Raw genomic sequence first — 12957 nt, 5'->3', positions numbered from 1 at the left:
GACATATGCATGCTTGTATGTACTGCTATTATGGAAAATTGATAAATAAAGGTTTTGAAAAAAAAAAAAGAAGCATTTCAAGGTCCTGGAGTGGCCTAGCCAGTCTCCAGATCTCAACCCTATAGAAAACCTTTGGAGGGAGTTGAAAGTCAGTGTTGCCAAGCGACAGCCCCAAAACATCACTGCTCTAGAGGAGATCTGCATGGAGGAATGGGCCAACATACCAACAACAGTGTGTGCCAACCTTGTGAAAACTTACAGAAAACGTTTGACCTCTGTCATTGCCAACAAAGGATATGTAACATAGTATTGAGATGAAATTTTGTTACTGACCAAATACTTATTTTCCACCATTTGCAAATAAATTCTTACAAAATCAGACAATGTGATTTTCTGGATTTGTTTTCTCATTTTGTCTCCCATAGTTGAGGTCTACATATGGTGTCAATTACAGGCCTCTCTCATCTTTTTAAGTGGTGGAACTTGCACTATTGGTGACTGACTAAATACTTTTTTTCCCCACTATAACTTGGAATTACAAGCCCAAGTAAAAACTATGAAAATTGTGCTAAACAAAGCTAATCTTCAATTCATATAAAGTCATCCTTTAGCACTCAACAGGAAAAAACCCCTGAGGAGGAAACCACTAGGAAACCTTGTCTGCAGAATTGTCCTTCCTGGGATTTTAGACTGTTAATGCCAAACTCATCAAATGGAAAGAAAATTGATATTGTATTTGTATATCTGGCACCATGTTGTTGCAGTTGTAGAATGTTATAAGAATAAAAATATGTAAAGGCAGTATACAAACATGCTATCCATGCTATATGCCAGGACACAATAATGAGGTCTCTACAACTGACTTATATGACACCACCCAACCAGTCCAATTTTGAGGCAAATATCTGCTCAACGTTTGAGACAAGATTTGATGAGATACTTGGTCAAAACCATTTCTTATGGCTAACGTACAGATGACCAACCTTGCCCATGGGTTTCTATTACCAAGATCTCACCAGTATCTAGATTATGTTGGCTTCTAATTTCCAGTCCTGTCCAATTCTTAAGTATTTGAACTAGGATTACACACTGAAATGTAATACAGCTTGAAAAGCAACGTAACCAGGGATAGAAGCCTGAGGTATTAATACATAGACGCCTCTCATCTGTCAACCATGCAGTTCCTTCTCCTGCAACTTTGTAATTATCACTTTCAGCAGTCATCCGTAAAGCGCTGTGACCAGATTAGCACAAGGATTTAACTGCTTTTTGCTGTAGTAAACCTATAAAGAGAGGAAGAAGGCTGTATAATCCTTATTTAAGCCTAAGCGTATCTGCGGTGCTGCGGTAGCAAAAATGGTTTCTATATGAGCTGCACGCTATTGCTGCTGAGGTGGCATCCAGCTGTGAGTGGTGGTGGTGGGGGGCGGGGGGGGGGGGGGTCTTGAAATCCCTTGTCTTGTGTTATGCTTTGTGGGTTTATATCACCGGATTGTACTCCAGTTCTATATACATGTGACGTATCACGCAGCTAATCCCGCAGTGTGAGCTAATCCTGTGGAACTCGGCAATAATGTAAAGTCAGTTCAGTGGGTACGAGACCAAGCATAGTCCTGCCGTAGTGTCAGTTAACTTTACCCTTTAACAGGCTAATTTGTCTCCATGCAAAGAAGATTTCAACCCAACACCAAGAAGAGTTGATCATATTCCTTCCCATTTTCATGATCCAAATTGGAACCATTTATGAAGTCTAATTCTACTTGCATAATCCTTGTTGCTAGGCACTTAAACAATCCAGGGCCTAGATATCAAGTCAGGGATTGCTCCTGTGTCATAGTATACTACCACATAGTGCTCAAATAATATGTCCATATGTTGTCCAAACAATACAACCATTTATGGTTCCACATAGAACCAAACTTGGGCCACTAATACCTTACAGTGCCCAAGTTGTACCATCCTATGGTGCCTGTATATTCTATATACTCAGAGGTGGTCACATTTGCTGATGATGGATTAAATTAAAGTCCAGGCTCAGACTTTTTTTTTCCCAAAAGAGCTGTGGCTGGTGGCTGAGCATAACAGGTGGCTAAACATAACAACATGCACCTACCTGCCTGGCTCCAGCACTGGGGTCTGCTGTCATTACTCCGGTTCCCGTTCCCCTGCCGCTTCCTTGTCTGAGCGGGGACCCAGGTTGCGACATGTCAGGCCCGCTTAGCTAGTCAGCGGCTGTAGCGGGGGCCTGACACATCACAACCTGGGTCCCCGCTCAGACCAGGAAGTGGCCGGGGGAATGGAAATCGTAGAACAGTGCAGTGGACCCTATCGCTTGAAAAAAAATTTGAGCCCAGACTTCTCCTCTAATCACAGCAGCACTTGGCTGCTGCTTATCCACTTAATTCCTATAGAAGAACTTTAATTTTCACACACTTTTTTGGCCTATTTTTTCTACATCTTAGATTAATTTCTTATTCTCATGATTATAGATAGATAGATAGATAGATAGATAGATAGATAATCACTGTCAATGTCACTATGCAGGAGTTCGGGTCACCCCTAATACACTGGCATCCCCCACAGCCTCCAGTGCAGGAGGAGAAGCAGAGCAGCCCCGGAGCTCCATCAGGGTGATTGCCTCTCTAGGCGGCCGGTGCTCTGAGCCGCATAGGTGACACGCTGGCTGTCTGGAGGGGGAGGATATTTACTTCTCCTTCTGTACTGGACTGCTGGTAGTAAAGTGTATTGGCGCGCCCCCATCAGAGCTTACCACTCGCTTCACTGTGTGAACTGACAGGTCTTTCTACGGCCGGAATTCACTGAATTCCGGCCGCAGAAAGACCTGTCAGTTTTTTCCGGCGCCGCATGGGATCCCGGCCGGAGCGCATATGATGTCTGTACGCTCCGGCCGGGATCCCATTAAAAGTAAGGTTATGTTCCGCCACTCAAAACTACGGCTGTAGTTCTGCGGCGAGAACTACGGCCGTAGTTTTACATAGTGTAAACATAGTCTTAAATTGTTCCCTATGGAAACACAAAGCTCGCTTCTCGAACTGTTTGGTTCTGGAACAGCCTTTCTGTGTGGTCGAAAACAGAGATAACCTGTAACCTGAAATTAGGATTTCAGAATTCTATGTTGTTTCACCTTATTATAGTAGTTTTGGGGGCAGCTTTGTGGGCAAGTTCATTGGGACCAACAGAAAAAATTATCCCCCCTTACTTTTTGTAAGTCGACTCTGTAGCACTTATTGCACATTCAGGTTTTAACAGGGAGTCTAGAGATTGGTTAGCTCCAAATGAGGCTGTATTCTGCTAGACCTTTATGGCCCTGTATTATGGCAAATATTGGGCCCACTGGAGAATCCTCTGGTGGGCCAAGCCTACCCTGTGCAGGGTACACTTTGTGACAGTTTTTTTGCTTTAAAAAAATCCTTTGAAATTGCACCTTTTTCTATATATATTTTTTTTTTTACTTGACATCAATTTTCCAAAAGCTGGGCAGAGCTTAGTGGGCGCCCTTCCTCCGCCCTGAAAATTTTACTATAATTTGAGCCAAAAATTGGCAAAAATTAGAACTTACATCTATAGCAGAATTCAGTTTGTGGCCACCAAAGATGCACTAAGTGTACAGAGTATGCGTGCGCCTCTTATTTACATTTGCACCATCGTATTGTGACAATCTTACAAGCATATGACACACCATCTTAGTATAGCTGCCCCTTTATGTCATTTTCAATTGACACATTGATTCATTTTTTTATCTTACCATTATTCCCTGTCAGCCATGTTTTATGTTATTCAGCCTGATTAATTATTTATGTTGCCTATGGTCATGACCCACAATGACCGTCTGTATACAATTACATTCAGTGTAAATCTACGCCATATCCAAGGGCTATAACAGCAAATGACTGTGTACTCATTAGAACATGACTAAAGGGATATACAAATGGAAGCAAGGGGCCTACATACATCGACTCTGTGTTGTCTCAACGTAGGAAACTCTCATTAAGATTAATTGATTTGTTTTATGGTTTTACTGCCTTTTATATCCTGGAGATCTTTATGAAATGTTCCAATACAACTAGACACATGGATTCTTGGATTTTTAAGGTCATGATTATTGAGAGAGTCTTTTGTAATAATATGAGGTGTGCTGTTTCTTATCAATATATGTATGTATGATATACATTATATATGTATATTGGGTTCCTTTTGCTATATTGACCTCAAGTTAGTTGCAGATCTGTATTATATGAACATGTACATGTTCTCCTATAGTTTTTTCCTATGAATAAATGACCTACATGCACTAAGAGTGACCCGCTCTATTTGTAGCAGATCGGGTATGTATTGACTTGTCGATAACGTAGCGATATGCTTTGTACGAAAATAGAACCACTCTTCCTGGGTGGGCCCATTTAGGTGGTGGCAGATCTCTTAGAGTCTAGCTACTATGGTGGTACCACAGCAGTAATTTTAAAGCATTGTATTTAAAAAAAAATTTAAAAAAGCATTTTATTATGTTTTTATGTCTGTAGGCTTTGTTGGAAACAAACATATATATTAACAAAAGGCTGATTGATCGTTGTCGTATTTATGTGCCTCCATTGACCTAATGTACTTAGACGCGATGATCTCACAAGGCCTGGAGAAATTCTGCACAGATTGTTTTTCTGGGGGGGTCATGACATAAAGCATAATATATACAGCTTTATTGACGTTGCTATGACAATAATTTAGACTGCTTGGATCAAACATGAGGAAATTTCCAGGATGGCGTGACAGACTGGGCAGTCTATTGGCCGTGATGTCCTCAGACAGACCCCAGAGGGTTTGTGTCATACATAACACTAGTGTATCAAATGTTGTTCTTCAAAGAAACCAAAGAACATTTTTCAAGTAAATTTTAGAAATTAGGTAGATCGGTTGTTATGGAGGCAGTACAGTATATAAGGGTCTATATATTCTACTAGAACTATGCAACATTGAAGCCATCTATTAGAAACTGAACACTTAAAGGGAACCTTTCAAGACCTTTTATACAGCCTGAAGCAGGAATCATCAGAGCGGTCCCCAGTGGCTTCTCTCAGCCCCGCCAGCCTCGATTGATAGATCTCTCCCAATACGCAAACAAGGAAAGATCCATCAATCATGGTCGGTGGGGTAGAGAGAAGCCGCCAGGGACCGATCTGATGACTTATGGTTCAGGTAGTACAAACGTGATGACAGATTCCCTGAATAAACTTTGCTATTGAATTTGATGAAATTTCAGCCTTATTCTGTATTATCTCTCCTTACAGAGCACAGTGGACAAACTTATAAAGAAGACAAACTTGGCGCTGGTGATTGGTACCCACTCCTGGAGGGAGCAGTTCATGGAGGCCATCACCGTCAGTGCAGGTGAGTCTATATAAAATGAGCGTGATACAGCTGCATAATACTTACAGGTCAACATGCATGACCCCTAGAGGTCAAACATATAGGATATGAACTTATCGCTATCTGGTGAAGATGAGCACAGTGGGTGGGAGGTGAAGTGTGTGTGGCTCAGATATGACCCTACAATTTTGGTGGTGGTCCCAAAGTCACTGGGTGTATACCCAATGTATAGTGTATATGTTGTTGTTCCCATGTTCACCCCGGATAGCACAAAGGATATCCCAACTTCTAGTTTTCCTTTACTTACATCAAATATCACAGCAAGAAGAAAATTTGTGCCCCCTACAGTGTTCTTATCCATAACCACCCCCCACCCCCATAATGTGTGCAAATCTCTTAAGTCGCCCTAATCTGATCAGATTTATACTAAGCCGTTCATTATACATTAATTGTTTTATTATAATCTCCTCCTAAATAATGCTGAATTTGTACACTGAAGAGAACACTTCAACACTGAACCCAGGAATAAATACCATGAAAAGTATTGCTGTCTGTATATGAATGGTTCAATGGCGAGCGAGATATACCAGTTATAGAACAGTAACCTCCATGATCTATAAATATGTCTGGGCCAGGGCTATGCTGTCAAAAACACAGGGCATGATGTGCTGCCATGTGGTACTCCAGCATGTATTCACAGTGATGTGTGTGCAAGTTTACCCAAGACATCTCAATTGGAGGACAATGACGCCAAACATGAGGGTTCTTTAACGGACACGCAGAAATTCATCACTACAATTTTGCGCTTGCTTGTCCACTTCTTCATTTCCTATAGACATGTATAATCAGTAAGGTTATCTCATGAATCTATTGTGATGATCGTGACTTCCCTTTACTAGATACAGTGAAGTTACAGAAGACTCTAGCGCCCTCTTTTGATAGTGAATAAAAATGTCCCTGTAATACATTCACAGCTGTGTTTTCAGGAGTTGGCAGCTCTCCGTGTTTCAAGTGTTCCCATGCTGTAAGTTATTCCTGGGAGACCACTTGGGATGTAATTGCTAAGGATTTCAGCTAAAGATTCACCTGTGTGTCGGTCAGGGTATTTCCCACCACTGAAAGGCCTGACCAGAGGAGTAACTTGAAGCCCTGAGGACCCCAGTGCAAAATCTCCCTACTTACCATGTGCCACTAATCAGCCATAACATTAAAACTGTCGAATAACACTGATTATCTTGTTAAAATACCATCTGCCAAAGAGTCAAATATAGTATGCAAAAAGTGACCAGGCAGTTCTCGAAGTTGATGGGGGACATTTACAAAACTTACGGCCGTGGTGTACACCAGGGAGAAGGCGCAGATTCGTCCCTTCCCGTGGGGAGTGGCAAGGTGGGGAGGAGGTGTGGCCTCCTCTCGCGCCGCATTTATCATGATTTACATAAATAAATCCCCTGATGTGTTGAAAGGGGGAAAAATCGTCAAGGGTAAAGGTCCCTATACACTTTATACTAAAGTCAGCCAAACCTAACGCCAATATTAGATGTATGGTGCCTCTTGAGTCTTCACCAGCAGATGATGTTGGTGGAGATAGAGACAGTGTGTGATAGATTTTCACTGTCCGACCCATTTGTTCTTGAAGGAATAGGCCAGATCTGTCTGGCTCTTGCTTACCCCTTTGCTTTAAGTGTCACTGTCATTTCATTTTTTTATTTTTTTTTTTGCAGAAATCAGTAATACAGGCGATTTTAAGAAACGTTGTAATTGGGTTTATTAGGCAAATCTGCCATTATCTGCATTCAAAAAGACTTTTCCCAGGTCCTCCCCCCTCTCTCATTCACTGCTCATTATCAGGAAATCTCGACTCTTTTACATCAGTCGGGTCCCTTCTGTTCTCTGCTCTCTGCTGCCGACTAATCTCCTTCCTCCCCCTCCCCTCTCCAAAGAACAAAGGATTACACTGCGAGAGCTGTGTGAAAGCCGGTATTCAGAGGTCAGAGAGGTCGGTGCTGAGGAGATAGCCCAGTGATGTAGCTGTAAATTAACGCTTTGTTGTCCTGTTTTGGTGCCTCATCTCCCTCAACCCCTCCCCTCTCCATCGAGAGCTTCAAACTACTTTTTAGGCTAATAAACCCAATTATAAAGTTTCTTCAAATTGCCTGTACTATTGATTTCTGCAAAAAAAATTTAAACGACAGTGATACTTTAAGAAATACATGAACATAGTGCAAGTACCCCCTTCATGGCAGTGGGATTCACTTATGGCAGTGGCTTCTTTAAGCAGGATAATGCCCTGGCAACACTGCAAAAATTGGTAAAGAATGGTTAGAGGAACATGAGAAGAGTTTAAGGTGGTGACTTGGCCTCGGAATTCCCCAGATATAAGTCTGATAGAGCATCTATGGAGTGTGTCAAAAACAAGTCAGACTTACAGGATCTGCTGCTAATATCTTGCTGCTAATGCCACTGAACACTTTCAGAGGTTGTGCGGAGTTTATGCTTCAATGGGGCAGAGATGCTTTCTGATGTGACAGGGACTTAATCAATATTAGGCAGGTGCCTCCAAAGCTTTTAAAGAACCTTGCACTTGTGCCTTTTATATAGGAACACTTCTTAGTCTGACAATATAGTGTTAAGGCTACACATGAACTACCTACTACACAGAATGCACAACCACCAGTTTTCATAACCATACACAGCATAAACTTGTGTCTAATCTGTGTTTGGCGTAAGAACTCTACAATAGAGTATTTAATCTTTCTACCCCCCTTCATTTCCTAGGTGATGAGGAAGAGGAAGATGATGGAAGAGATGAAAGACTCCCTTCCTGTTTTGATTACGTCATGCACTTTCTTACAGTGTTCTGGAAAGTCCTGTTTGCCTTTGTGCCCCCAACAGAATACTGGAATGGATGGGCCTGCTTCTTTGTCTGTATTACTATCGTGGGCATACTAACTGCATTCATAGGTGACCTAGCTTCACATTTTGGCTGCACTGTAGGACTGAAGGACTCAGTAACAGCTGTTGTGTTTGTGGCACTTGGCACATCTATTCCTGGTAAGGCATTCATTTTCCACGGAGTAAGCAGTGGTATATTGGGGAAAATGGAGGGCTATGTCATTGTAATTTTTCTTGTTCATCTTTTGTAGATACATTTGCAAGTAAAGTAGCTGCAACACAGGACCAGTATGCAGACGCCTGCATCGGCAATGTGACAGGCAGTAATGCAGTGAATGTCTTCTTGGGCATTGGCGTGGCCTGGTCTGTAGCTGCAATCTACTGGGCCATCCAAGGAAAAGACTTTGTGGTGAACACGGGTACATTGGCCTTTTCGGTCACACTCTTCACTATTTTTGCATTCATCAATATCAGCGTCCTCTTATATCGGCGTAGACCCCATATAGGAGGTGAGCTAGGAGGGTCTCGCCTCTCCAAGTCCCTCACTGCCTTGCTTTTCATAGGCCTGTGGTTTCTCTACATCTTGTTCTCTAGCCTGGAAGCCTACTGCCATATCAAGGGCTTCTAAGAGGGAACTGAAGATACAAGAATCTCTCTTCTAGAACTCAAACATTCCATGGGCTGCCACTCACATAAGTTGTGAGACGTTTCATTAGGGTAACGTCGAGGGCAAAAAAGGGATAATTTATTTATTTTTGTAATTTATTTTCCATTTTGGGTCTAACCCCTTCATCATCTCTAAGGGTAAAGTAGCACAATTTTGCAAAAAAAAAAAAAAAAAGAAGGGGGTTGGGAGGGTATTAGATGGTCCAATATTTCAAGTTGGGTTCAACTCACAGAATGTGTAATAGAGGTTGAGTAGAGGCCCTAAACAGCCTCTTGTGGCTTCCAAGCAAGTAACTGCTTAAGATGATGTTCAGATTCTGCTTATACTACAAGTTTTAGCAAATGGACTTTTTTCTATCCCTGTTCTCCAGTGTCATGTTATTAGTTATGGTTCTGAGAACTCTCTACAGTAATAGAAACAGTTTGTGGACCTCACCAGCCTTCATGAAAGTGAATTCTACCAGGTGGTGAAGAGACTGAGGCATGAAGCACTTTGTGGTTTGTGGATCACTTATGTCTCTAATTCCTAGACTTGAGTATTGGAACAGTTACCGATTTGGCTTGCACAAATATCTATTCCAATGGTAAGTATGTCGTAAGCCACTACTGGAGTGACAAGGGATAAGACTTTGTAGCACAGTAACAAACTCTGGTGATATTTAAAGTTTCGCAATTCAAATTCATAGATTTCCACCATTTTGGAATACTCTTGTGACCATAGCGAAATGCTCATAGTCAGCAACGTTTACAGTGTTCATTATGAAAGCTGACTAAAGCACAGAGACTAGGGAAAACCTTATATTTCGAACTCCACTCAACTTTTCACTGACTTGTATTTGGAGAGGACCAGTTAAGGGCAGTTAATTTAAGTATTCTATAGTGACCCGAAGAACGTTCATCCCATATCATACTCCAGATATTGGATGCTCCACGTAGTCCACTATTGTCAAATTATACTTGTAGTTGGAAGAAGTAGCCAAGGACATTATTGACAGCTCCCAGGGTTTCTAACCTGTATGAATGGACCAACCAATTACAAACCCTGTCCATTTATTACCTCTTGATGTCTAGTCACTTAGTCTCTACCTTAAAACTGAAGATATGGGGTAGAGAAAGACTCCATCCATTGTACCTCCCTCTGATATATCAATGGTTAAGTTACTCAATCCATACCTCATGTTGAACTTGTCTGTGTCACTGGTTACATTTTGGAGGGACACATTCTCTCTACATTACATGTAGTACCTAATACCTTAGTAGTTACCTATAACTAGTAGTAGAACCTATGAATTTTCAGCATCCACTGCCCTTATTGTACATCAGTACTATCGGACTGGAGAGTTAATGTACTGATGGACCACCAACTTCAAGCCCTGGGATTCCCAAGCCAATCAGGATAAAGCCATTTGCCAGCCCCCTAGCCCTATGTCTAGATGTATGTTTAGGGGGCAGCAGCTCCTGCATGTCACTGCCCAACCAAGTGGAAGCTAGATTGTGAGTTAAGAAAAACAGCACAGTGGTCAGCCATTTACCTCCGAATAATGTCCAGCATGGTGAGTACACGATAAGCCAACGAGTTGGATCACTATGAGCTTCTTCCATCTTGTAAGGACAATATCTTTCCCTAGAAAAGCTTATCATAAATTAAAGAAGGTGCTTCTATGTATCCAACTGTATTCTGTGTCCACAATGGAGAGACAGGTAACCATTGGAGTTCTTATGTTGTCCAATGCAACCTGTCCTTCTTAGAAAACATGGATAGGTCCATCATTTTGACCCTACACGTTCATGACTCCACAATCCAGCTGCATGTCTTCCAGGTCTATTTATAAAGCATTATGTAGTAGACAAGTATTGTCCAGTTTCAGGAGGGTGCCTCATTACTGCACATCTCTCTCAAAGGCCATGAATCGAACTGAGATCTCGGACTTGGCAATGTCTATTAATGGCTGTAAACCAAGAGGTGACATGGTTGCCAAGAATGGGTTGTATTGAGAACATACACTCAGACTTTTTGACTTTTCTGCAAATCATCTTGCTCTTCATTGAGATCTGTCTGCAGATGCCTCACCTCACAGTGATTATCTACAGAAGCACAGCATGAGGTGATCCATCAACTGGTTGGCACTTAAGTAATCTGCTCTAAGACAAGCTGTACGTGTGCATTACTGGGCAGACTTCAAAAAGCACACACAAGGACCAAACCCCAATTCTGCAACATTTGGCAGGTTAAATACTGATGAAAATTTCCTGTTTATATGCTTACCAAAAAGAAAATTACTGGAACATGTCCTATGCCAGATGAGGGCACCGCGGACCTTGAGAGGAGATAACACTGCCCTTTGTACTGTTGATGTTCCCATATGGCTGTTTTATATGTAATGCCGGCTACATCCTTCAGTGTATTAGTCTGTGTATTTGTCCATCCCTCTTCACCTCCAGCCAGGGGCTGATATCTCTGCATCCCTTTTGTCGTCCTTAGCCCCTACTACCCTTCCTTTCAGTCTTACTCTTACCATTTGTCGCAGTTTCTTTTCCATCCAATATGTTTCAGTTTGTTAGAACAGATCATCAATATGATCCATAAGAATATTTGTGAATCATTAGTTAATGCCCTAGTGGCAAATCATTGGCAAGTTAAAGGGGTTTTTCAGGATTAGAAAAACATGGCCGCTTTCTACCAAAACAGCACCGCTCCTTTCCTCAGTTTGGGTATGGTTTTGTAGCTCCATTGAAGTGAATACAGTTAAGTTGGAGTACCACACACAACCCGAGGACGGGGATGGTGTTATTTTTGTAAGAAGGCAGATGTGTTTTTCTAATCTTGGACAACCCCATTAACTCAAGCTAGATCTTTGAGGTCTAATGATAGAAATGAGGATCCTTTGTTGTTCTGGAGGGCCACTCTGGCCTCCTTATTATAGGAAAGCCAACAAAAACAACATGAGTTATTATTTCAGACCTCCGATGAGTTGAACAGTGAGATCATATCTAAGGTTTGATTTTCTTAAGATCACTCCTTTCACATACTCTCATTGCTTAACTCCCTTCTCTCTCTATTCCTTTCTGTTCTTTCCAGTTTTGTTTCCCTCTTACTTCTTCATTGGCCTCTTCTCCTTCTTCTCCCTCCTAAACGCTGCATCTCTCTCATCCCCCTCGTGCCCCTCTGTCTCTGGCTCTCTCCCCTCATCTCTCTGAGTCTGCCTGTGCTGACACAGAAGGGTCCTCAGCATGTCATAATAATGCAAGAAAAAGCTATAACTTTATCAATATAATTATTTATTTTGAAAAAAAAAAAAAAAATACAGTGTGATTTCTTGTTTTCATATCAACACAATATTCAGGTAACATGCCCCAAATATACAATGGAGAAGATGCAACAGTCTTAAAGGCGGACACCAGAAGTGGGAAAACAATGGAAACAAGTGTAAGGCTTTATTAAAGGGGTTGTCTCCAAAGACAAATCAATTTGCATATACAAGCAAATCTATTGATCAGCTGATCAACACGGGCCCCGTTTCCTCTAACTTGAGAATGAATGGTTGACCATGTAAAACATAAACAGGCCACTGTTTCTGAGCATTACCCCTGTCTGGCTTAGGGTCCTATTACACAGAGCGATTTTTAACGACTAACGATAAAGGATCGCAAATGAGATTGTTTATTGTTAACCTGAAATTGTTCCCCATATTACACAGAACGATTGTTATTACGATCGTTACTACGATTGTTACTATGATCGTTTATTCCTTCTGCTCCCAGCAAAACAATGAACAATGTGCAATTACACTGAATGGTTAATGAAAAAATGTGAAACCTGAGCGAACGAATGTGGAATTACAGCGAACGATTAGCGATAATTTTAGGTTCAGATCTAAATCAGCGATCAAAGACATACGAGCGATATTACGATCGTTGCCTGCAATTACACAGAACGATTATGGTGGTCATGAAGCTATAAACTGACGTGCTGGCTGTTTTATACAATCTTCGTAACTCCTGTTGTGGTGCTAC

The 12957-nt window shown here is 41.6% G+C and overlaps 1 protein-coding gene across 3 annotated transcripts in view; it reads left to right on the top strand.

Moving 5' to 3' along the window:
* Positions 1 to 12148, top strand: part of SLC8A2 (solute carrier family 8 member A2) — a 79918-nt gene extending 67770 nt beyond the window's left edge. For all 3 annotated transcript variants that reach the window (XM_069943336.1, XM_069943338.1, XM_069943337.1), the window contains exons 5-7: positions 5304 to 5403; positions 8161 to 8436; positions 8529 to 12148. In XM_069943336.1, coding sequence (XP_069799437.1) covers positions 5304 to 5403; positions 8161 to 8436; positions 8529 to 8905 — 753 coding nt within the window. In that variant the 3' untranslated portion in view covers positions 8906 to 12148. The remainder of the gene's footprint in view (positions 1 to 5303; positions 5404 to 8160; positions 8437 to 8528) is intronic.
* Positions 12149 to 12957: the final 809 nt, after the last annotated feature.

Source organism: Dendropsophus ebraccatus, chromosome 10 (assembly GCF_027789765.1).
Source record: "Dendropsophus ebraccatus isolate aDenEbr1 chromosome 10, aDenEbr1.pat, whole genome shotgun sequence".
NCBI classification, from domain to species: Eukaryota; Metazoa; Chordata; class Amphibia; order Anura; family Hylidae; genus Dendropsophus; species Dendropsophus ebraccatus.
This window is presented reverse-complemented; position numbering and strand designations above follow the sequence as displayed.